This window comes from Eulemur rufifrons, chromosome 16 (assembly GCF_041146395.1).
Source record: "Eulemur rufifrons isolate Redbay chromosome 16, OSU_ERuf_1, whole genome shotgun sequence".
Classification (NCBI taxonomy): Eukaryota; Metazoa; Chordata; class Mammalia; order Primates; family Lemuridae; genus Eulemur; species Eulemur rufifrons.
In genome coordinates, this window is record NC_090998.1 from 90,312,371 (window position 1) to 90,337,509 (window position 25,139).

Here is a 25,139-nt window from a genome sequence, read left to right on the forward strand (position 1 = left end):
AGCTGTTTCAGGTGTTCTTCTTTTTTTGTCTTTTCTCTGTGAGGCTGGCTTATCTGAGTCCTTAGAATCTGGTTCTGGAAGGAACTGAGGACCTTTGACCCCTGCCAAAACAGCTTCCTTCCTGCCTTGATGCTATCTATGAATGCTCTTTGTGTAGAAGCAGAGTGACCTTGAAAACATGCATTGCGCATGCATGTCCTGAAAGGCAGGACTCCTGGGTTCACATTCTGGTTCTGCCACTAATGTTCTGGGCATCCTTGAGGAGGTCTCCTTCCCTTTCTGGGCCTTGGGCATGTCATCCAAAAGTTAACAGGTTAGGCCAGAGTCATCTCTGAGATCTCTTCTGATGCTCACAGTCTTTGAGCCTTTGTGGGAAATAGTTGAGAAGATGGGCTGGTGTGTGTCAGGGGGTGTGTCTGGGGACCCTCAACAGCTAGAGTGTGGATGTGTCTGTAGGGATGACATTTCAGAGTGTCAGGCCCTGCCCACCCCTGGAAGCTCTTCCTTTTCAGCAACTTCACTCCAGTTTGATCAGCATTTCCTTAGCCTTGAACACTACTCAATGCATGTGATTTTTTTATTTGCTTCTCAACATTTTAGCAACTCAGCCAACATGGACTGACCACTTGATGAGAGCTAGGTGCCATGTGGGGCCATGTCAGGTTTGGGATGAGTCAAACAAATTCCCTGCCTTCAGAGAGTACCAGTTTGTCAGGAGAGACAAAAAGGTCTCCTACAAGGTAGGCAACTACGCAATGAGTGCTTTTCTGGAGCTGGAGGACTGGCCAAGAGCTACCAAAGCACATGGGGAGAGAGATCGAATCTGATTCTGGCACCAGGAGAGTCTTCATGGAGGAGATGGAGGACGAAGGGAGAACTTTGAAGCTGACAGTAGAGCATGATTTAAGATATGGAAGTGGGAAGTTGCCCAGTCTATCCATTAAAGGAAGGAAGCCTAGTTTAATGTGCTTAGCTAAGTCATATGAGAGTTAGAGTGGGGAGAAGCTGAAAAGGTAGACGTAAGTCTTCAATAACATGCTTGAAAATGAAATTTAAAAAACAACTCCATTTACAATAGCATCAAGAAATTAAACACTTAGAGGCCGGGTGCGGTGGCTCACGCCTGTAATCCTAGCATTCTGGGAGGCCGAGGCGGGTGGATTGCTCAAGGTCAGGAGTTTGAGACCAGCCTGAGCAAGAGCGAGACCCTGTCTCTACTAAAAATAGAAAGAAATTATCTGGCCAACTAAAAATATATATAGAAAAAATTAGCCGGGCATGGTGGCGCATGCTTGTAGTCCCAGCTACTCGGGAGGCTGAGGCAGTAGGATCGCTTAAGCCCAGGAGTTTGAGGTTGCTGTGAGCTAGGCTGATGCCACTGCACTCTAGCCCGGGCAACAGAGCGAGACTCTGTCTCAAAAAAAAAAAAAAAAAGAAAGAAAGAAAGAAATTAAACACTTAGGAATAAAGTTAAGAGAAAAGTGTAAGTACTTATACAGTGAAAATTTTAAGCATCACTGGCCGGGCACTGTGTCTCATGCCTGTAATCCTAGCACTCAGGAGGCGGAGGCGGGAGGATTGATTGAGCTCAGGAGTTTGAGACCAGACTGAGCAAGCGTGAGACCCTGTCTCTACTAAAAATAGAAAAATTAGCTGGGCATGGTGGTGTGCACCTGTAGTCCCAGCTACTCGAGAGGCTGAGGCAGGAGGATCGCTTGAGCCCAGGAGTTTGAGGTTACAGTCAGCTATGATGACACCACCTACCTGGAGTGACAGAGTGAGACTCTGTCTCAAAAATTTTTTTTAAATCACTGTTTTTGTTTAATTTTTTGAAAATTAAAGATCTAAATAAACACATCTGTGTTCATGAATTGGAAGATTTAATAGTGTTAAAATGGCAATGCTCTCCTAATTTATCTATAGTTTCAATGCAATCTGTATCAAAACCCCAGCTGTGCTTTTTTGCAGAAATAAACAAGCCGATCCTAAAACTCACATAAAATGCAAGGTGCCCAAAATAGCCAAAACAATCTTGAAAAAGAACAAAGTTGGAGGATGCACACTTCTTGATTTCAAAATGTACTAAAAAGCTAGAGTAAATCAAGATAGTGTGGGTACTGGCATAAGTGTAGATATATAGATCAGTGGCATAGACAGTCTAGAAATAAACCCATATATTTATAGTCAATTTTTTGATAAGGATGCCAAAACAATTCAATGGGGGAAGAATAGTCTTTTCAACAAATTTGCAGGGACAATTGAATATCCACATGTAAAAGAATAAAGTTGGACTCTTACCTCATACCATACACAAAAATGAAAAATCACCTCCAGTTGAGAACTACAAGGTAAGCACAGGGGGGGTTTCTCACTAGAGTGCCTTGGGATGAGTCAGTGAAGCCGTCTTGGAATACTGAAATGTCAGTACATCTTTCCCAGTCATGACTTGGCTGTGTTGCATTTTCTTGGGTCCTATGCAAGGTGTATTCATCTCCTTTGTTTCTTTTGCCTCCAGGCTGTGGTCAGTGCAATCAGAAAACTCCTAGAGGGCATCCCAGACCTGCGCCTAGTCTATACTCACCACCCGCTTCTGCTCAGGTTCTTCCTGTCATATCCAGAGCTAATGAGTAGGTTTGGACACCATGTCCTGGAACTTTGGTTCTCCTGGGAAGACTGCAGCTATGAGGAACTGGATGATGCCCCCTCTGCTGGGCAACCCACCCTTCCTACCAGCTTAGCAGCCCTGTTCCAGATGCTCAGAAGCAGCCCCAGTATCCTGCTCATTTTGCTAGTAGGTGTCCACTCGTTCATTTCTGCATTCGGAGATGGTGGGCCTTCTCTCTCTGGGAGCTGGTGTACTGAGGTCAGAAAAAAGCCCCAGCTGCTTCTGCCTGCCTCTGCACTTACCACTGTTGCCATGTGAGTGGGAGGTTTTTCCTGCTTGTAGCTGCCTAGTTTCTAGCTGTACCCTTTCCTAAGTCTGATGGAGGTCTACCCACTGACAGATATTTGTGCCTCTCTTCCCCCCACAGGATGAAACCATAAAATGTGGATCTCAGTCACTATTCGTTCTCACCTCCGGGTCCTCTCTCAACCAGATTTGCTAACAAAGGTTTAATGTCAAAGAGACCCCTGGGGCATGTAGATGGAGATGTCTGCAGAGGGACTCTGCCTTTTTTCTGCCATGACTCACATGGTAATATTCCTCAGGCATACCTAGAATTGTCAGAAACCTCAATACTTTTCTATGAAGTAAGACATTACTATAATTCCTATCAATTTACTAATTTACATCAATTAGGTGAGGTAAACTGCCTATTGTCTGCGATTTCTAACACACTGGCTTTAACTCCACCTTTTTTCCTTTCCACTCAGGAAATCACATTGAAAAACAAACGAGTGAGAGTGACATTATCATAGAAGTAACTGCTATAATTTATGTATTTTTTAAAAGAAAATTATTTGCACATTGGACACTTTGTATTTAGTCAGAGATTATTACTAGCAGGTACTAAATTGATTGCAAAACACCAGCTGGAGACACTTGATTTATAATCACTGCCTTCAGTGCCAGTTTACCACTCAGCACTCCCAGTCCAAGGAGGACAACACAGCCCATTAAAGAAGAGTGAGGATCCTTTGATGCTCTTGTCATAAACAAAGATGATTTTCTGACTTTATTGGCATGACTATGGTGACAAGAACACCTGCATGTTGTATGTCACATGTCCTTTGATATCTATATCTGCCCACATTCACAATGTTAGCACACACACTCACACAAACACATGCATGCACATGATCCCCATTCTTCGCCTCCCATCTGAGATCTGTTGTCTTGTGAGATCACATATATGTTGTCTTGATGGGGGCTGTGTTCATGGTTTAGCTCAAATACTTCCTTGGAAGAAGAAAGAAGAAGGAATGGGTTAAAAATAAAATATTCGTGCATAGGAAAAGAAGGCAAGACGAGATGCCAAGGAGTGTAGCAGTGGACAGAACTAAGATATTAGGTCTGCTGGTCAGGCTTGGTGGCTCATGCCTGTAATCCTAGCACTATGGGAGGCTGAGGCGGGAGGTCAGGAGTTCAAGATATTAGGTTTGCTTTGCCAGATGAAGTATTCAGGGTCAGTGCTTCACACAGAGTAGGAACTTTTAAATATTTCTGACCCATTGAATTAGCAGTCTGGACAGATCTAAATCTCTCTCTCTCAAAAAACAAAAAAAAAAAAAAACAAAAAAGGCCGGGCGCGGTGGCTCACGCCTGTAATCCTAGCACTCTGGGAGGCCGAGGCGGGTGGATTGCTCAAGGTCAGGAGTTCGAGACCAGCCTGAGCGAGACCCCGTCTCTACTAAAAATAGAAAGACATTATATGGACAACTAAAAATCTATATAGAAAAAATTAGCCGGGCAAAGTGGCGCATGCCTGTAGTCCCAGCTACTCGGGAGGCTGAGGCAGTAGGATCGCTTAAGCCGAGGAGTCTGAGGTTGCTGTGAGCTAAGCTGACGCCACGGCACTCACTCTAGCCTGGGCAACAAAGTGAGACTCTGTCTCAACAAAAAAAAAAAAAAAAAAAAAAAAAAGAATTCAGATCCTCTGAAACAGATACTAATGATAGTACTGTCATACATTACTTAATGACGGGGTTGCATTTTGAGAAATGAGTCATTAGGTGACTTTGTCATTATGTGAACATATCATAGAGGGTACTTAGACACACCTAGATGGTATAGCCTCCTACACACCTAGGCTAGATGGTATAGTCTAGTGCTCCCCAGCTACAAACCTGTACGTGTTACCGTATTAAATACTGTAGGCAAATGTAACACAATGGTAAGTATTTGTATATCTAAACATATTTAAACATAGGAAAGGTATGATAAAAATATGGTATTATAGAGCCAGTTGTGGTGGTGTGTGCCTGTAGTCCCAGCTATGGGAGAGGTTGAGGTGGGAGGATCACTTGAAGCCAGGAGTTCGAAGCTGCAGTGAGCTATGATCATGCCTGTGAATAGCCACTGCACTCTAGCCTGGACAACATAGTAAAGCCCTGTCTGTAAAAAAACAACAACAACATAGTATTATAATCTTATGGGACTGCTGTCATATATGCAGTCTATCATTGACCAAAATGTTATGTAGTGTATAAACTGTATCTTATTTTTTTCTTTTTCTTTCTGTCTTTCTTTTCTTTTTTTTTTTTGGAGACAGGGTCTCACTATGTTGCCCAGGCTAGAGTGCAGTGGCATCATCATACTCCTAGACTGAAGTGATCCTCCTGCCTCAGCCTCCCGAGTAGCTGGGATTACATGCACTCACCACTACACCTGGCTAATGTTTCTATTTTTTGTAGAGATGGGGTCTTGCTATGTTGTTGAGGCTGGTCTCAAGCTCCTGACCTCAAGCGATCCTCCCTCCTTGGGATTACAGGCATGAGCCACTGTACCCACCCTATTTTTTTCTTTTTAAACAGACAAAATATAGGTTTAGAGAGATTGACCTTGGTCACAAGAGTTGGGATTAAAACCCAGATTTTGACTTCCTATCTAATATTCTTTCTATAAACCAAGCTGACTCTCACAACAAAAGAGAAACCAAACCTGATTCAGTGTTCCATCGAATGGGAGAGTTCTGACCTAGGCTATCTTTTCACTCAGTCTGTTTTCCCTGGGTTATCTCATTCATACCCATGGCTTTGGTTGCCTCCTGCCCATATGATGATGACTCAAATCTCTGCCGCCACCCCTGACCTCTCTCCTGAGCTCATGAAGCCAACCATCTATTTTACATTTCTGTTTAAAATGGAGCCCATTATCTCCTCTCCCAAGTTCCCTTTCTCTGGGTCTTCCTAGGGTGAAGGTCTCTCCCTAGCTGAAGGCTGTACTGGGCCACTAGCTTCAAAGAACGTAAGTACTTAAAAGAAGCAAACCAATGAGAAAGTAAATCTCAGGAGACCAAATCCTTGGAGAGTCCTTGTCCTAGGGAAGACGGAGTGGGTGCCTTATCCTTTATCCTAGTGACCCAGTCCTTGTCCTTGAATACGCACCATCCTCTTCATGTCTCCTTTCTAGAGCAGGTGGGGTTGGGTAGAGAGGAGTTTTATGCTTCACCCGGCCTAGAGCTTAACAGGAAGGAGCCGCCTTCAGGACTGAATGCTGCATAGAGGTCTAGGGAGATAGAGGCTTCTCTGAACTTCAGTTTCCTCACCTGTAAAATGGCGATAACATGAGGGTAGATGAGATAGGATGTAGGAACACTCTTGGTATGCTGCACACAGTAGGCTGTCATTCACTAATCACTGACTCTTACTCTGAACTAGATAAAGAAAGTTCATCTCAGAGAGGATGTTTGAATTACCCAAGGTCATATGGCTAATAAAGGTCGTGGCCATGACTGAACCCAGAGTTAATAAGCGTTTCACTAAATTAGATCCTAGAGACATCAATGATAAAAAAGAACACAAGGAACAACTTTACTGTCTGTTCAAATATATAATTCATGCATTTCTCCCTGGTATCTAGCCACAGGAGGGGAAAAGAGTCTAAAAATATGTGTTGGTACCAATTTCTGGTTTTGATATGGGTAATTAACAGCTGAAAACAAAGCTGTTAATTGCCACTCTTATCAATGGGTCGTCTTTCATGTAGGTTGTTTAAATGTGAAAAACAATGATGTCACAAAAGCTCTTGTTTGTTCCCTGCTTGGCCAACTCATCCTGGTCGGTCCATTCCCAGACAGTTCTGGAGAGCTCTGGGCAGCAGCGACTACAGAGTGGGCCATGGGTCTGCCCAGAGCCTTTTCACTGACCTACATGGTAGGGTGCACGCCTTCCCCCCCAGCATTCACCATGGCCACCAAAAGCTGACTAGCCCTTTCCTTTTAGACCTTTAAAATTCATTAACCTAGATTTCTTTGTTTGTTTGTTTTTGTTTTTGAGACAGGGTCTTGCTCTCTTGCTTGGGCTCGAGTGTAGTGGCATCATTGTAGCTCACTGCAACCTCAAACTCCTGGGCTCAAGCAATTCTCCCACCTCAGCCTTCCGAGTAGCTGGGACTACAGGCATGCACCACCATGTCCAGCTAATTTTTTAAAAATTGTTTGTAGAGACAGAATCTCACTATTGCCAGGATGGTCTTGAACTCCTGGCCTCAAGCAATCCTCCTGCCTCAGTTTCCCAAAGTACTAGGATTACAGGCATGAGCCACTGCATCTGGCCTGTTATTGTTATTATAGTTGTTTCTCCAGCAACTGTGGAGGTCTATGAAGAGCCCAGATGCCTCTGTGCCCCCATCCCTCTCTGTCCCATGATCAGCACATCTGGATCTGTCTGGCCAAGTGCCCTGTTGCCATGTCTCTCTGTGTGTCAGAAGATGTCCTCCCTGGAAAGGGAGGCTGTCTGGGACCTTAGATTCATAGCACCCAGTCCTAACTGGCCCAGCACATTAGCCTGTCCAAAGGAATTGGCTTATTTGAGCTGGTAGGTGCCAGAAGCTATCAGTGAGATAGCCTCTGGTGCAGTTTCTGACTGGTTTTGCCTTTACCATATACTCATAAAATAACTCTAAAACAAAATAAAAAACAATGTTCTTTCCTATCTTCCAAACCCATGGCCTTTACAGGTTGGGACAGAAATAGCAAGATGGCATGGCAGAGAAAGGGCCTGACCTGGTCCTCGCTTCCCTTCCTGTGCCCTGAATCTGTCCTAGTCCATCCTCTCCCTGCCCTGTGACATCTCCCTCCGTCTCTCCTTCTCTTCTCCCTTAATATACACTCAGATTCCCTGTCCTGAAAACAACCTCTTGACCCTGATACTTTCATTTGCAAGAGGGAGGCATCCTGGAAAGTAGGAAGAGCTTTGGGCTTGGAGTTAGGGGACCTGGGTTCAATTCTGTCTGTACCACTTCCTGGCTTATGTGACCTTTGGCAAGTCATATGATCTCTTTGAGCCTCTGTTCCCTCCTATTTGGGATGGACTTAACGGAATGGACCTATGCTACAGGATGGTTGTGAGGGGTCAGTGTACCTAGCGGAGCCTTTGGTACATGATGAGGGCTAAGTGAGAGAGAGATTACCTGGCTTTTGTAACATTATCATCCTGGGCCCTTTGCCTGCCCCTCTATTCACTGTCCCCTGCCCCTATGTGTGATGCCCTCTGAGCTCTGGCTTTCTTCTTTCGTGTTCAGGACCTCATCTATTCCAGCCCAGTGGACACAGCTCGCAAGGTACTGATCACCCTGAGGACCTTCCTGAGAAGGAACGAAGATGTCCAAGTGGGTGGTCTCATCCGAGGCCACTTCCTGCTGATCCTGCAGCATCTGCTGGTGGAACATGGGGCCTCCCCCTCAGGAGGTCAGTCTGCAGGTGCTGTGGGCACAGTTTGGCATGAAGGCCAGTGAAGAGTGGATATCTCTGTCCTGGTGAGGTCTGCTCCAGGAGAGAGAATTGGGGTTTTCTCTGCCAAAGAAAAGTCAGGCCATTGTGGCATCAAGCGAAACCTCCCCCTCATTTCTCTCACTGGAGAGTGGGTGCACAAAATGTTTGCTTTGGTGTATGGAGTATGTGTGTGTGTGTGTGTGTGTGTGTGTGTGTGTGGTGTGAGTGTGTTTAATGTGAGTGGGTGTGTTTAATATATGTGTGCATGTCCCCACCCTATGCAGCATGTGCTCAGAGTCATTTGTCACAGAATGACAGGTCCCAGTGGGAAGAAGAAAGTGGGAACTCTGGGGGAGGCTGGGAGGTGGCAGCAGCCAGCAGGGGCCGGGGAGGGAGGTGGATCTGTGATGTGTTGGAAGCTCCCAGTGAGAGCCAGGAGAATAGATTCCAAATCTGGAATGGGCTCCCTGGGTTAGAGAAGCTTGATGTTTGGTATAGTACGAAGAGACTGAAAATTGGGGTGGGTTTGTTTTTCCTATTTTTAGTGAGACTGAATTTTTAAATTATTAATAAATTTCTAAGCAATCAAGAGAAAGTGGGAGATCTGTGGCTCACATGGTCCAGCCCTGACTGAGGACTAAGGGGGACCGAGGGGGTTAGGAGATTAGGTCATGTAATCTCTTCGAGCCTCCGTTCCCTCCTGTTTAGGAAGGACTTAACAGAATGGACCTATGCTACAGGATGGTTGTGAGGGTCAGTGTACCTAGCAGAGCCTTTGGTACCTGATGGGTGCCAAGTGAGAGAGATTACCTGGCTTTTGTATCACTGTCATCCTGGGCCCTGAGGGGACTGAGGACTGAGGGGGTAAGAAGTAGATTTAAGTGTGTCTAAAGGAGATGAGTTCTTTCTTTGCAGGGAAGGACAAGACATGTTTAACTGATAATACTGTTTAAGAACCATAAGATTTAGTGGAAGCACACAGTGAGGAGGCCATGGGTATTGGATTCAGATTTGGGTTTAAGCTCTGGCCTTGTGTTTTATTCTGTTTGGGCTGTTATAACAGAAAACCATAGACTTGGTGACTTATAAACAATAGAATTTTACTTCTCATGGTTCTTGGGGCTAGGAAATCCAAAATCAAGGTGCCGGTAGATTCAGTGTCTGGTGAGAGCCCACTTCCTGGTTCATAAGTGGCTGTCTTCTTACTGTGTTCTCACATGGCAGAAAGGGCAGGGAGAGAGCTCTCTGGAGTCTCTTTTTTAAGGGCATTAATCCCATTCATGAGGACCCCCATGACCCAATCCCCTTCCAAAGGCCCCACTTCCTAATACTATCACATTGGGGGTTAAAATTTCAACATATGACTTTTGGTGGGACACAAACATTCAGACCATAGCACCCTGCCACATGCTGGCTGTGGGACTTTGGAGAAGTCACTCAGCCTCTCTGAGCTTCAATTTCTTAAGTGCAAAATAGGAATAATAATACCGGCTTCACATATATTTTAGTGAAATAAGTGAAATAATGAATTCCTGGTACCAATCCGTATCTGACACTCAGTATGTCAGTCACCTTGTTCCCAATGAAGAAGGAAGTAGGGGTAAATCCCAAATAAACACCTGACCCCTTTGGAAATAGAGCACTCAGGTGCCCTCTATTAAGGGATGTCCAGGCAGGATGTCTGACCTTTGGGTGATCTGAGCGTCAGGTTCCCTGACCAGCCCTCCTTGGTCTTCACAGCCTCAAGGAACCTGCCACTGCTGCTGAGCCTTCTCTCCCTGGTGCAGCTGAGGAATGAGTCAGAGCAAGAACTGGACAGCATGGCCATGAAGCTCCTGCACCAAGGTGACTTGGCCACTGGAGACAGTGCCCAAGGGCCCAAGGCTGGGTGTGCAGTGGGTGCTCACTCAGTAGTACTAATGTTTTTACTTCTCTCCTTTCATCCCTTTGAAAGAAGCTGGTATGTCAATCTGCCCCTGGGGGCTTCTTGCTAAGGGACCTGGCAGGGCTTCCTCTGCTTGTTCCCTGGTAGTGTTTGGGAGACAAAAATAAATAAATAAATAAATAAAATCAGTGTGTCATAGGCTCAGGATCTAGAGTCAGGAAGGCCTGGGTTTGAATCTCAGCTTAGTCATTAGCTGTGTGACATTGGGCAATCACCTATGAGCCTTAGGCTCTGCGTAGGTAAAATAATAGCAACTCCCCTGATCTAGGGTTGAGACAAGTAATACTTACCTAGTAGACGGAGAATGCCACACAGTGCTTGGCTCACAGTAGGCCTTCAGCAGATACTATCTGTGTAGATTCCTTTTTCCTGCAGGGGCAACTCTCCAGCTCATCCCACAATTGACTCAGATCTGATGATCCAGTTCACAGTTCTCTAGGTATCTTTTCTCCCCACATCCCAAACCTCACTGGGACTCTTCATGGCTTATGAATGTTGTCATCACTTCATAGGCAGCACCCTCAGGAAGATTTGCTGAGGGAAGGTTAAAATGAATAGGAAAAATGACACGTCTTCAGTGTCTGTGGGCTCTCGGGTCCCCTGGCCACAGGGGAGGATGGGGCGCTCTCCCCATCTGGAGCTCAGTCCTCCTCATGAGAAGATCAGTGTCGGCCGGGCGCGGTGGCTCACGCCTGTAATCCTAGCACTCTGGGAGGCCGAGGCGGGTGGATCGCTCGAGGTCAGGAGTTCGAGACCAGCCTGAGCAAGAGCGAGACCCCATCTCTACTAAAAATAGAAAGAAATTATATGGACAACTAAAATATATATATACAAAAAATTAGCCAGGCATGGTGGTGCATGCCTGTAGTCCCAGCTACTCGGGAGGCTGAGGCAGGAGGATCGCTTGAGCCCAGGAGTTTGAGGTTGCTGTGAGCTAGGCTGAAGCCACGGCACTCACTCTAGCCCGGGCAACAGAGTGAGACTCTGTCTCAAAAAAAAAAAAAAAAAAGATCAGTGTCAGGCTCAGAAAGGGCCACTGGGGACAGGCAGCAAACCCTGCCTTAGCCTGGTGCTAGTCATCACCAGTCTGTCTGTCAGATCAAGGCTGACACTAAGCTGGAAGGGAGATCTGTGTGTGACACAGTCAGCCTTCACAGGGGCTTCTGACAGGGAGGAATAACAGGCTGAAACCTATATGTGAAATGTAACAGACATTTCCATACAATCCTTGAGTATTTCTATTTGTGAGCACTGAGAAACGAGGACCGTGTTTTATGGGCAGAGGTGCCAGTAGGGTGAGACAGGCTCATCCGGTGGGCCACAAATCGATTAGAAGTCAGAGTGTGATGTGCCTGCCGAAAAGGGAATGGATGCTTAGGTAGGTTTCATGCTAGGACGGGGGTAGGGAGACAGGGAGTGGCAGTTCCCAGGAGGAAAGGGAGATGTTCTATAGCTATCTACCCTACAGTGTAATACTGCTCTGAGGAGGGGTGGGGAGTGCAGACGTTCCACAGACGTCTGCTACGTCTACTCCACAGTGTAGCACTGCGCTGAGGAGGGATGGGGGAGGCAGAATTGGCATCTAATCTTGCCTTGAGAGGTTAAGGAAGGCTTCAAGGGGGAGGGGAACGTTGAGCTGAATCTTGATTGCTGACTAGGAGTTGAGGAGTTAGCCAAACAAGATGATGTGAGAGACAGGATACGCCACGTGCAGGGAACTGCACTTTGATCTGATCTGATTGTTATAGAGTTCCTCTGGGAAGTTGGCAAGTGCCTTGTTGCTGGAAGAATTCAGAGGCTGGATTGTCTCAAGGAGGAGCTAAGACTCTTGCTAAGGGTGGCAGGTTGGCCTCGATGACCTCTGCAGAGCCTTGCAGGCTGAAGTCTGTGATGGTATTCACACTGTTATGCCTTTGATCACCTCAACTCCTGCAATCTGTTCTGGCTAATGTGCAGCTGTTGGCTGTGTAGCTGATATTTGTCCAGATGGAGGGTGTGAACACACTTTCAGGCTTGTCACTGTGTTTCTTTCCATTGGCTGTAATGTCAGGGACACTTAGTTTGTGCTTGCTCCCCAAGACTGACGTCTGAAATTAGCCACCATCTGTGTGAAGTGTGAGTGCTGGTGTGCACTAAAGCCATGAAGTGCTGTGCAATAGGCCACCTGGGGACTCTCCTGTCTTGCAGTGAGCACACTGTGTGGGAAGTGCAGCCCCACTGACATGGACATCCTGCAGCCCTCCTTCAACTTCCTGTATTGGAGCCTTCATCAGACCACACCCAGCAGTCAGAAAAGAGGTACAGGGGCCCTGGGGCCAGGACCGTGAAGAACAGGAGTGCTGGGCAGCGTCTGTGGCCCTCTCCATCCTCAAGTTTTCCATCTTAAAAAAATAAATAGAGGTGTGCATGTGGCTAGTGGTCATAAGATGCTTTCTGGTTCTGATAACCTGTGGTTCTGTAATGAAGCTGGGACCTTTAGAGCTCAAGCTGATCCTTTTGTTTGTTTTTGTGTACATGCAGCCCCCATGGGGTGCTAAGCTCCATGGTGGCACTGAGCTGGAGCTCCTTTGTAACTCATGTGGCCCCTGCCCTGCCCTACCCCCTGCAGCTGCTGCAGTGCTCCTGAGCAGCACGGCCCTGATACAGCTTCTGGAGAAGGTGCTGGCACTTACTTTGGCGGAGGCAGATTCTCCCAGGACTGCACTCCTCTGCTCCGCCTGGCTGCTCACTGCCTCCTTCTCTGCCCAGCAGCACCACGGCAATTTGCAGGTTAGCCTCTGACTCTTGTGGGGGCTTGGGGCATGGGATGGCCCTCAAAGGAGTGTTGAAGATCCTGACTTCTGGTCTCGGCTCTGTGGCTATGTGACCTTGGCAAGGTATTTAAGCCCTCTGAGCTTCAGTTTCCTTACGTATATCATGGGGAAAAAACATCCCAGGGTTGTTGTCATGTTGGTTTAAATTAATCTATTTAACACACATGGGTTACCGGCATGCCAGGCTGTATTCTTGGCACAAAGGAATGAAAAATGAACACAGCATGTACCCTACCCTTAGGGAACTTGTAGTCTTTAAGCAAAGCTTTGAAAGGTAAGTAAGATTGTATACCCAGCAAAGATATTAAGGAAAGGCATTCCAGGTAGAAAGAACAATATAAGCAAAGGCAGGAAGCTGCACAAATTTCAGACATGGTATGTATATTTGGAGAGTGATGAGGTGCTCTGTGTGGCTAGAATGTGGCCAGTGAATGGAGCTGGTCAGACTAGACAGGGAGGCAGAAGCCAGCCTATGACCTTGAAGTGCTGTGTGGCAAGCTGCGCAGTGCTACACAGGGTTAACTGTATTGTTACTGCTGGAAAAGGTAATGCAGGGAACAGAAAAGCTGTGGGCATATCCACAGAGCACCCCCTTTCCTCTCAGCCCCTCCTTCTTTTAGGACCTTGTCATCACAGTCCCCTGTGTGAACTCCTCTGTGGGCTGCTTCACATTCAGGCGTCTCCTCCCCAGGGCTGGCTGCTCTTCCCGGATAGAAACCACGTCCTATCCTCCACAGTGTCCTTGCACTGTGCCCAGTACTGTGCCAGTCTAGTGACGGCATACAGCTCATTTATATAGAAGTGAAGTCAATTTTAAACTTTGGCTTCTAGAGTGGCAACAAACAGCGGCAAATCTATGCTGTGACAGATCCAGCAGATTGTTGCCCATGGTTGATTTGGGACAGGAACCTTCCCTGCTTTTCTGGGTGAGGCTCTTGGGCCCATCCATCTCTCTGCAGTCACCTGCCTAAAAGAAAATCGGCACCAATCAGCACCTTGTCCTTGGCTCTGCCCGGGCCCTCAGCTCACACCTTGCCTGTTACCTACTCCTAGCTACTCCACTGCCCAACCCAGACCTGATCACTCATCTTCCCCATTGACATGGCCTATTTATTATCCCCCGGCTGCCAGCCTTCTCCTTCCTCTGCATGTCCTATCCTGCAGCCATGGTCTGTCCTCACTTCTTTTCCCAGACTCCTTTGGTAGCCTTTTTGTACTCTTCTTGGCCTGGTCCTCTGCAGCCTTACTTTCTGCCATTGCCACACTCCTTTCCTGTCCTCTGGCCAAGTGTTTGCTCTTCTCCCAATCAGCTGTGCTCCTTCACATCTCCATACCTTTTTAAAATTTGTTTTACTTTTTATTTATTTATTATTGGTAGACTATTTTTAGGACAATTTTAGATCTATAGAAAAATTGTGCAGGTAGTGTAAAGAGATCCCATATAACCTCTGCACGCAGTTTCCTCTTTGTTAACCAACATCTTACATTAGCATGGTATCTCTATACCTTTTTACAAGTTGGTTCTTTTGCCTAGAACCTGCTGCTTTCACAGCCAACGGGGATTTTTAAGGAATTGCTTTGTGCCGTACTGTGATAGAGCCAAGCAGAGTAGAAGGAGTTCCTGCTCTCAGGCAGCTTGTTTTCCAGTTGAGGACAGCAGAATAGACTCACAGCTTTGAACCTGCCACCCCAAAGAGCCCCTCAGTTTGGACATTGCTTGACATTGAGGTGCATGTTCACCAATGCTGATGCTTCACAGTTCCTTGATATAGCTCTGGAGGGAGTGAGAGCAGGTGGCATTGTCTCCATTTCATAGATGAGGGAACTGAGGCACGCGGAGAGAGGTGCAGTGACTTGCCCAAGACCAGACAGCTGGCAAGTGGCAGAGCCAGGATTTTGATTCAGTCTGACTCCAGATTTTCTGAGTTAGGTGGATGGTGGGCAGGGCCAGAGACTGAACCTCAGATGAGGGCAGGGAAGGCTCTCTGGTGGAGGAGGCCATTGAGAACAGGGGATATTTGGGAGAAGAGTTCTCTAGGTATGGACTTGACTCTCCTGCTCATGCTCCTGAAGCCAGGATTGGTGAGGCTCAGAGGACTCTGTGTGGCCTCCAGTGTCCCCTCTTGATGCAGCAGGTATGTGACAAGAGGTGGTAGAAGAGATATGGTGGCAGGTTATTTTCTGTCCAAGTTCACAGAATGTTAGCCCTTTTTCCACTGCCCCTGCCAGGTTCACCAGACACTGTCTGTGGAATTGGACCAAGTTTTGAAGGCCCTCAGATTTCCAAAGAAAAAGACTGCATTGCTCTCAGGTATGGGCCCAGGAGTCTCCAACAGAAGAAAAGGTTTTCCCTAGGTTCTAAGATAGGACACCACCCAGATCAGCCTATGGTCACTGTACAATTAGCTCATCTTCATCATTTCCCCTTCCTATGACAGAGCAGGGTGGGAGGTGGAGAAGGAGGCAGGAGCTGCATTTAATGAGTCTCTTGCTTTCAGCTGCCATCTTATGCTTCCTGCGGACAGCCCTGCAACAGAGCTTTTCCTCTGCCCTGGTGACCCTGGTTCCTTCAGGAGCCCAGCCACTGCCAGTCCCTGAGGACACTGTCCTAGCTCCACTGGGAACATCACAAGTACTGTCCCTGGTTATTGGGCTGCAGAACCTCCTGGTGCAGGTAAGGCTCTTGCCCAAGAAGCAGTGAGGCCTGCTTCTTCCAGGACAACAGCAGGGAGGGGAGGCTGTCTGTCAAGAGCTTGATATTCCTACTAGGGCCTAGAGGGTGGATTGGTTGAGACTTTTAAAGATACAGTGACACAAACAAAACTTAAATTGGCTCATAACTGAAAAGTCCAGGAGTTAATACTGGGTTCAGGCACAGGTGGATCCCAGAGGCCCAGACAATGTCATTAGATTGTTTCCATCTCTTGGCTCTCTGTTCCTCACTGTCAGCTTTATTTTCATGGAATGGTAGGATGACCAACAGTAGCTCCTAGCTTATGTCCTCTTTTCCAGTAGTTCACACAATTGTGTCTCATTAGCTTGGCTTGGGAAATATGCCAGCACCATTGCTTGGGCATGGGATGGTCTAATTGGCTTGGCCTGGGTCAGTGCCTTCTCTTGGAGGCTGGAGCATATTGTCAGCTCTCCATAATCCACATGGGCTGAACCCAAGAGAGGGATGGCGCCCAAAGGAAAACTGTTACCAGAAGAAGGAATGGATCTGGGGTAAGCAAAAACATGTGAACCCCAGAGGGGTTTGTGTTTTATAGCATAGAAGACTCTCAGAGATCACTGTTTATCTAGCCATTACATACTAAGTCTCAGCTCAGTGTTAGGGCCTACGAAGGGTGTCGGGGACCTCAGGAGAATGCCCCAGGAGTCGGTCCTATGCTAGGTTGGTGGTTGCCATGTCTTGTCCTGTGGCGTATCTATGCACAAGGCTCTGTGCTCTTTAGTGATCAAACATCTATTATATCATAGCCCTTAGCTCTCTCTGTTTTAAGTTTTCATTTTCATATCACTCTTCCCTCCCTACCAGACTGTAAGATTCTAAAGGCTCAAGGGAGGGACTGAGTCTGGTTAATCTTTGTGTCTCCTTACCCTTATGGGTTCAAAACTAGTTGAGAATTCAGAAATCACATGAGAACCAAAACATCAGCTTTATTGCTGATAAACACCATAGTAGAATATAGCTGGGACTTAGGGTCAGAATGGGCTTTTCTTTTGTCTGAAAATTTTCAAACATACAGAAAAGATGAAAGAATTTTATAGTGAACACTCACATACCCACCACCTAGATTCTACCAATAAAAATTTAACATACTTTATTTATCGTATCTATCCAAAATGTGCTTTTTAACAACCCTTCTTCCCCCAGCCAGACCAGGGGGCCCACAGATGGGAAAATTTGTGTTTGCATTGTGGCCAGTTAGCCAGCTGGCCAAGATTTTAAGAGTTTAAGCTCATAGGAGCATGACCTTTAATACCTTAATCCTACCCCGGTGGCACAGTAGATGTTAAGCTAATGTCTTGCTTCTTAGGTAAAACCCTCCTTGGGTGAGGAGGGCCAGGGAGAGAAATGCTTTTTCTCTAATGTTTCTGAAAGAGCTGAAGTTCCTGTTTTATTAATAACATTCAGAACATGGGAAAGAAGGGAATGATTCCCTTATATGCAATACTCAGTATAGAGTTTGTCACAAAATTGGCATCCAGAAACGTTTGTTGAATGAATGAATGAGGACACAGATATTAATATGTCATGATTCCAGCCATTTAGGCACTCACAGATTGTAGGAAACACAAATATTTACAACTAATGCCAAAATGACCAATTACCAATTGAGCATTCCTAATCTGAAAGTCTGAAATCCGAAGTACTCCAACGAGCGTTTCCTTTGAACATCATGTCCGTGCCCTAAGGATATGATGAAAATAAACATTGGACTGACTAGAACTCCAGGAATCATGTTTGGTTAGAAGGAAACACTGGATAAACTATTTGGGGCAGAAGGTGAGACCCCTGGTTGTGATTAGAGGGCCAATGAGGAGTGCTCCCGTCCCGTATCCCACCACCTCCCGGTTTGAAACTATTTGATAGTAGACACAGGAACCAGACAAAAGTCTAAACTTACATTTTATTGGTAAGGCTGATGGGAGAAATGGCTGTTATATATGGCCACAGTGGCCTTCCAATAACCTCACCCCAGAATGAAGTGTATTCACCCAGTCACAGGCAGAGATGGACAACCCCAGGACTCCTTGCCCCACCTCTTGACCCCACAGAGCCTGTCCTGGTGAGCCTACCCTTTGTCCAAGAGTAGACCCAAACAGTCCTCTCTGCAGACAAGTGGATTCAGGTGAGTCTGCTATAGAGGATGAACTGAGTGTTTCTTCTCACAAAGTCATCAGTTGGACTAGTCACTCCTCCATCCATGGGGAGGAGTTGATGGGGGAGAGGTGGGTGTTACTCTGGAGAGGGCTCCCTGTGGAAATTGAGTCCAAGGGGATGCTCTGGAGTGACAGCAGGTGGCCCCTGTCTGTGGAAAGGGTGGGATTTCAGGGTTTTGGACTGGTCCAGTGGAGTGTGCTGAGTGAGGGGAGATGGATACTTCCACCAGCTGCTTCCTCTGCGCCCCCACCCCAGTGCTCAGCCACACCTGTAAGTATGCATTAAACAGATGTTGACAAGCCTCAGGTTTCAAGGAGTACCTGCTGAGCATGGTCACATGTCTTCATCTGGCCCCGCACCTGGAGGTTCAGAATGAGGCTCTCTGGGCTGGTTGGTTTTGCTTTCCATAATTTGCTCACCAGGGACAGATGCTCTTGGTGCTCTTTCAGACTTCTCCGATTCGAGCCCAGCTGCTACATCCCTGGGGACCCATGGGGAAGGGAATGGGTGGGCCTGAGCAGGGAAGAAACAGATATCCTTTGTGCTCAGACTTGGCTTTCTAATTGGGATGGGAGTGGAATGTGTTGTTATTAGATTGGAAATCAGGTAGCTACTTAGTTTTACAGACTTGAGGCTTTGATCTCAAGGATCATTCTTACAAGAGTAGGTACTGATGTCAGGTGAAGGTTCTGTGAGAGTAGGTGGGGAGGAAGGAAAGAGAAAACAAAACCTTCTGAGTGCCTGCCATGTGCAAAGCACTTGACATGTTATTTATTCATGTTATTATGTTCTCCTGTTAAAGTAGAAATTATCATCTCAGTTTATAGACAAGGAAACAGAGTCCTAGAGATGTTAAGTAATGTGCCTAAGGTCACATGCTTTTAGGTCAGGATTCAAACCCCAGTCTTTTTGGCTACAAAATACATGTTCTTTCAGTGTGCATCTTGTGAACTTCCTGGAGCCACTGTTACCTGAGACCCATTGGCTCCAGCTCCTCACCCACCAGCAGGGGGCCCTTGCTGGTATATGGGGTAATATGGAGACAGGGCCAGAGAGTGGCAGTAGACCCACAGTTCCTCACCAGGTGGGGAAGCTGTAGTGTAGCTGGCCCATGGCTGTTTGGTCTTGGGTACCTGGGAAGAGGCTGCAAGTGCCCACTGGTTAAGAATTCATTTTAGATTAGAGACAGAGAAAGGGCATTGGACCAGGAATCAGGAGACTTCAGTATAATTTCTAGTCCTGCCAGCCAGGTATCCTCAGGTTAAGTATTTTCTCTCTGGGCCTCAGTTTTATCAGCCGTAAAATGAAGTGGGTGGATTACCTCAACCATTTCAAACCCTGTGCCTTGAAGGCCTTAGGAGTTCTGTGGGGGAGATTTGGGAGTTGCTGAAGAGGGGAGAGTGTTTCTCCTTTTATGCATTTCACTAGGATATTCACCACTTTTGTTTACTTTCTGCCAAGCACTTTTAAATACTCTGGATAGAGTATTTAAGTATCCATCTCGTCTGACCCTCTCTGTAACCTAGGTAATCTTTTTATCCCCACTCAACAAGGTTAAGTAAGTTGCCCAGAGTCACACAGAGAGTAAATGACTAAGCAAGGATTCAGACCCACGTCTGCCCCAGACCCTTAACCAGCTGCACTGCTTTCCAAATAATAACATGAGGAAAGCACAGGACTTTTGGTAGTTTGTTTTTACATTTTTAATTTTTTTTTTTTTTGGAGACAGTCTCGCTCTGTTGCCTGGGCTAGAGTGCCGTGGCATCAGCCTAGCTCATGGCAACCTCAAACTCCTGGGCTCAAGCAATCCTTCTGCCTCAGTCTCCCGCGTAGCTGGGACTACAGGCATGCACCACCGTTCCTGGCTAATTTTTTTTTTTCTATATATTTTTAGTTGTCCAGCTAATTTCTTTCTATTTTTTAGTAGAGACAGACGAAGGTCTCGCTCTTGCTCAGGCTGGTCTCAAACTCCTGAGCTCAAAGGATCCACCCGCCTCGGCCTCCTAGAGTGCTAGGATTACAGGCATGAGCCACCATGCCTAGCCAGTTCTGCTGCTTTTAAAAAGAAGGTTGAAATGGGCCTAGGTACAGTGGTTCACACCTGTAATCTCAGCAAACTGAGAGGCTGAAGAGGGAGGATCGCTTGAGGCCAGGAGTTCAAGACCAGCCTGGGGAACATAGCGAGACTCCATCTCTACAAAAAATTTAAAAATTGGCCGGGTGTCGTGGCACTCATCCTAGCTACTTGGGAGGCTGAGGTGGGAGGATTGCTTGGGCCAGGAGTTGGAGGCTACAAGTGAGCTATGACTGTGCCATTGTACTCCAGCCTAAGTGACAGAGTGAGACTGTGTCTCTGAAACAGAAAAGAAAAGAAAAGGTTGAAGCCCACTGGCTCAGATAAACTGTGAGACTCTTCTAGAGTCTGTAATCCATGAATATGTAGAGAGGCCCAGGGCCCATCTCCTTTGATGAAACAAAACATTCTCTTGAATGTAGGTAAACCACCCAATATAAGCACTGTGTTTTGTATGTGGGTGAGAGATGAGGCCAACAAACATTTCTTGATTATCTACAGGGCTACAGTCTCAAATCTGAAATTCTGAAATCCAAGTAACTCTGAAAACCAAATGTCTTTTCTTGGTTGGCACCAAAACCCATTGTTAGCAAAACCTGACCGGAATTTCTGTTTTTTCTGCAGAAGGACCCTCTATTGTCCCATGCCTGTGTTGGCTGCCTGGAGGCCTTGCTTGACTACCTGCATGCCCGGAGCCCAGATATCGGTAGAAACTCTCCTCATTCTCTGATGTTCCCATGGGGGAGGTTGAAGCCAGTTCCTGCCACCCTCCTACCCCAGGCTTCCATCCTGTTGTGTGATGCATATTCATTTTGTTTAATTCTTTTAACAATATTGCAAGGGTACTGTCATGTCCATTATACAGATGAGGGCACTGAGGTCCAGAGAGGTCAAAAGACATGCCCAACCAGGGTCACAATGCTCTTTTTTTTTTTTTTTTTTTTTGAGACAGAGTCTCACTCTGTTGCCCGGGCTAGAGTGAGTGCCGTGGCGTCAGTCTAGCTCACAGCAACCTCAAACTCCTGGGCTTAAGTGATCCTACTGCCTCAGCCTCCCGAGTAGCTAGGACTACAGGCATGCGCCACCATGCCCGGCTAATTTTTTCTATATATATTTTAGTTGTCCATATAATTTCTTTCTATTTTTAGTAGAGACGGGGGTCTCACTCTTGTTCAGGCTGGTCTTGAACTCCTGACCTCGAGCGATACACCCGCCTCGGCCTCCCAGAGTGCTAGGATTACAGGCGTGAGCCACCGCGCCCGGCCGGCACAATGCTCTTAAGTGGCAGAGCCCTTCCTACTGCCTGCCTCCCACAATCATGGGGTATATAGTTTCACTGAGCAAGTCAGTATCATGGATAGAAGCCCAGGGAAGAAAGAAACCTTCTGGGGTCAGCTTGTTCAATGCACTGCCCCCAGCTGAGCAGCCCCTTTTTAAGCCAAGAGGAGAAGGTCCTTTTTAGCAATGTTCCATGGCCTTTGGAAAAGCATTAACAACCCAGGGTGACTGGCATTTCCTGCAGCATTCCACGTGGCCTCCCAGCCCTGGAATCGGTTTTTGCTGTTTACCCTCTTGGATGCTGGAGAGAATTCCTTCCTTAGACCCGAGATCTTGAGGCTTATGACCCTGGTAAGTGCAGAAAGGATAATCTTGTGTTCTGAACAATGTCATAAGCTGGGTGGTGCTGAAGAGGCCAGGGACACCTTACTTTAGGTAACCCTAATCCTCAAAGAAGGTAGAGGGGCTGAATGGGCCTTCATCCGACAAGAGGCCTGCCTGCTCAGAGGATTCCTCTAAATGCCCACATATCCTCACCTTAGGAGACCCTGACACCTTTTCTCTTATTTCTCTCATGAAATGTTGACCAAGGCCTGCCCACTACATGCCAGATCTGCTAGGTCCTGAGGTTGTCAATAAGCCAAATACTCTGCCTTTAGGGTCCCTCAGTCTAAAGAAAGAGATAGGCAAGTAAATTAATAGTTAAAATATGTTAGGAGCAGTAGAGTAGAGGAGATGCTAACTGCCTGGCACACAGTAAGTGCCCACTGAATAAGCAGTGAGCCTGTGAATGATAGTGAAGTGGATCAACAATAAATCAGTGGTTTGGTGGAGGATCACAGAAAAGAGTAATTGCTCCTCAGCAGTGAAGGTAATATTTTAGCTGAAGCTTAAAGGATTAATAGACAAGAGGAAAGGTATTCCAGGTAGTGTGGTGAGAACAGCAGGTACAAGGGCACATGGTGGTGTGTCAGGGGAACCACACAGTTCATTTTGGCCATGAGTGTGCAGTGCAAGGCTGGGAGCGGAGGGATACAAGGCCAAGGGGTCAGCAGAGCCAACTCTCTCAGGGTCTCACAGTTTCCCTGATTACCCTACTTCCCCATGACACAACCCCACCTTTCCTACCAACTCTGTGCTCCTTGAAGGTGGGGTTCTGTGGGCTTTAGAACAGTGTCCCGAGAGCAGTGCTGAGCATAGTAGGGGCACAGGAGATGTCTATGAATGAAGGAGATGCCAAATTACTGGGTGTTTGGGGCTTCTCTTCCTGAGCCAGTTTGTACGGTACCAGAGCAGCAGCATCCTCTCTCATGAAGAAGTGGGTCACGTTCTGCAAGGTGCGTCTTTGACTGACCTGTCTACCCTTTCAAACACCACAATCCAGGCTCTGCGCAGCTTCTTCCTACAGGTGGGTGGGAAGGGGATGCCATGCAGCCACTGTGAGGACAGACCCTCAAGACCATCTTCTCTGTGAAGGGTGGGAGCTCTGGCTATAGCAGCCAATGGGAGGTCGGGAGTGCAGGGGGTGGGAGGCAGTTAGAGAGGGCCTGTGTGGAAGAGGCACTGATAAAGCCTGCCTTCCCTGCCTTCTTCTCCCCTCAGGTCCAGAGCATGGGCCTTCTGGCTGACCAAAGCATGGCCCAGACCCTGCAGGCCTCCTTGGAGGGCCTTTCCCCTAGTGTCTCCTTGGGCCAGCCACCCCTCCAGGACATGCTGTATCCTTTCTTGCATATGGGAGCCTTGGCCTGGGCGAGGTCACCCAGGTCATGGAAGGCTGTGGCATCATGCTTCAGGACAAAGAGGTTCACTGTCTACAGCCCTCTAAAGTAAGCAGGGGTCAGTAAGAAGAATTAACAGTGTTAGTGACAACAATGACTTTTTCTGTTTATTAAGTTCCTACAGAAGGCCAGGCAAGTAACATGCATTGTATTTAATCCTCATAGCAGTTAGGAGTGTTAAGGTAGTTGTAGTACAGGTTGAGCATCCCTAATCCAAAAAACTCCAAAATTTGAGACTTTTTGAGCACTGACATGACAAGTGGAAATTCCACACCTGACCTCATGTGATGGGTCACAATCAAAACTTTGTTTCATGCACAATTTTTTAAAAAATATTGTATAAAATTACCTCAGGCTATGTCTATAAGGTAAATATGAATTTCACATCTAGACTTGGGTCCTAGCCCCAATATATCTCATTATGTATATGCAAATATTGCAAAATCTGAAATCTGAAACATTTCTGGTCTGAAGCATTTTGGATAAGGGATACTCAACTTGTACCTAACTCCTAGGGTTGTTGCAGGGCTTAATGAATTAATATGTAAAGTGTTTGTTATTATTCCTACTCTCTTTCCTACATAAGGAAATTTAGATCAGAGAGGTTAAATGGCATGCCCAGGATCACACAGCTAGTGATAGCATCAGGATTTGATCCCAGATTTGCCTGTCTACAAAGCCACATCACCAAACTCAGGAAGGAGCTAGTCCTTCCCCAAGAGCTTTGGAGAAAGTTGCCCAAGCCCAGTTGGCACAAGTGTTCCTCAGCTCAACACGGGGTGTGTGAGGCTGTAGCAGTGTTCAGAGGCCCCCTTAGGGGCTGTTGTGATGCTCCAGAGTCATTGCAGTCAAGAGGCCTGCGTGTGGGATAGGGTGCTTCCTCCCCACCCACAGGGGCTGCCTCTCTGGCTCTCCTCCTTGCCCCTTCTATGGGACAGTACCCCATTGTATAGCAACTACCTAGCTCAGTTGTTCAGATCCCACTTTAGAATTCATCCCACTGTTCTTAGGAACACTTAGAATGAGCTTGTCTGATCATTCTTGCCTTTTTGGGGCCCTGGAAGTGTGATTCCCCCAAGGTTAGCCCCACCTCTCTGCTGTTCTCCTCTCATATTTTGCTGCCAGCTGCCTGGGAGGGGTGGCTGTATCCCTGTCCCACATCAGAGACTGACCCTCAGAACTTGAAGGCCCAGAAGTGGAGAACTGAGACCTGGAGACAAAGTTGGAAAATGGATGACAATTTGAAGCCATTCATCTGGAGCCATTTACTCTCCATTGTTGAAATGCAATCAGGAAATAAAATGGTACATTCACATGCCAGCGTGGGCTTTCCAAAAACATTTCACTCTGGATTCATCTTGTCTCCCTCGCGCTGGTTTCTCAGCCATTGGATAACGGATTGTTTCAGCAAGGGATTGACAGCCTCCTCAGGGACAGAGGGGGAGGCGTTTGTTCTGGCAGCACTGGAGGAGTACCAGCTGGGTGCCTCAGTTGTACCTGAGAACACCAGTCAGGCCGTCCTCAGGGCTGGAAGGGCAGAGAAAGGGCCCGCGGCTGGGGCTGCTATGATCCAAATGCTCTGGGAGGCATTTCTGCGGCCTCACCGCACGTGGAGGTGGAGAGAGGTATAGTTCCCAGGCAAGGAAGGTCAAATTCTTCTCAGCCCTTTAGGCTGAGGGAAACCAGCCTCAGCCCTTCCCAGGCTACAGTAGGTCCCCTCTGTTCCTTTCCCTCACCGCCCTCCTCAGAGCCTGCATTTAAATGCCCACGGGAGCAGTTCTTATTTAACGTCCGTCTCCGCTCAGCGCCTGGCACGCAGTCTGCGCTCCACATCTGTGTCTGCTCGGTTCCGAGCTCAGCCCAGCCTGGGCCTCCAGCTCCCTTCCCGCCTGGCAGGGCTCCCGTGCCCCGAACTGGACACGCCGCCCGCCTCCTCGGGTCGGGCTGTCCTGACCCTGCGCAAAACTGGGGCTGAACTCGGTCCTAAC

At 47.2% G+C, this 25,139-nt stretch overlaps 1 protein-coding gene across 1 annotated transcript in view; it reads left to right on the forward strand.

Moving 5' to 3' along the window:
- MEI1 (meiotic double-stranded break formation protein 1) overlaps window positions 1-24,466 on the forward strand; it is a 62,631-nt gene extending 38,165 nt beyond the window's left edge. The window contains exons 20-31 of the mRNA XM_069490622.1: window positions 2,516-2,791; window positions 8,186-8,351; window positions 10,116-10,220; window positions 12,508-12,618; window positions 12,929-13,089; window positions 15,363-15,444; window positions 15,632-15,807; window positions 20,720-20,801; window positions 21,618-21,724; window positions 22,650-22,781; window positions 22,976-23,088; window positions 24,277-24,466. Of these exons, the coding sequence (XP_069346723.1) occupies window positions 2,516-2,791; window positions 8,186-8,351; window positions 10,116-10,220; window positions 12,508-12,618; window positions 12,929-13,089; window positions 15,363-15,444; window positions 15,632-15,807; window positions 20,720-20,801; window positions 21,618-21,724; window positions 22,650-22,781; window positions 22,976-23,088; window positions 24,277-24,322 (1,557 nt within the window). The 3' untranslated portion in view covers window positions 24,323-24,466. The remainder of the gene's footprint in view (window positions 1-2,515; window positions 2,792-8,185; window positions 8,352-10,115; window positions 10,221-12,507; window positions 12,619-12,928; window positions 13,090-15,362; window positions 15,445-15,631; window positions 15,808-20,719; window positions 20,802-21,617; window positions 21,725-22,649; window positions 22,782-22,975; window positions 23,089-24,276) is intronic.
- Window positions 24,467-25,139: the final 673 nt, after the last annotated feature.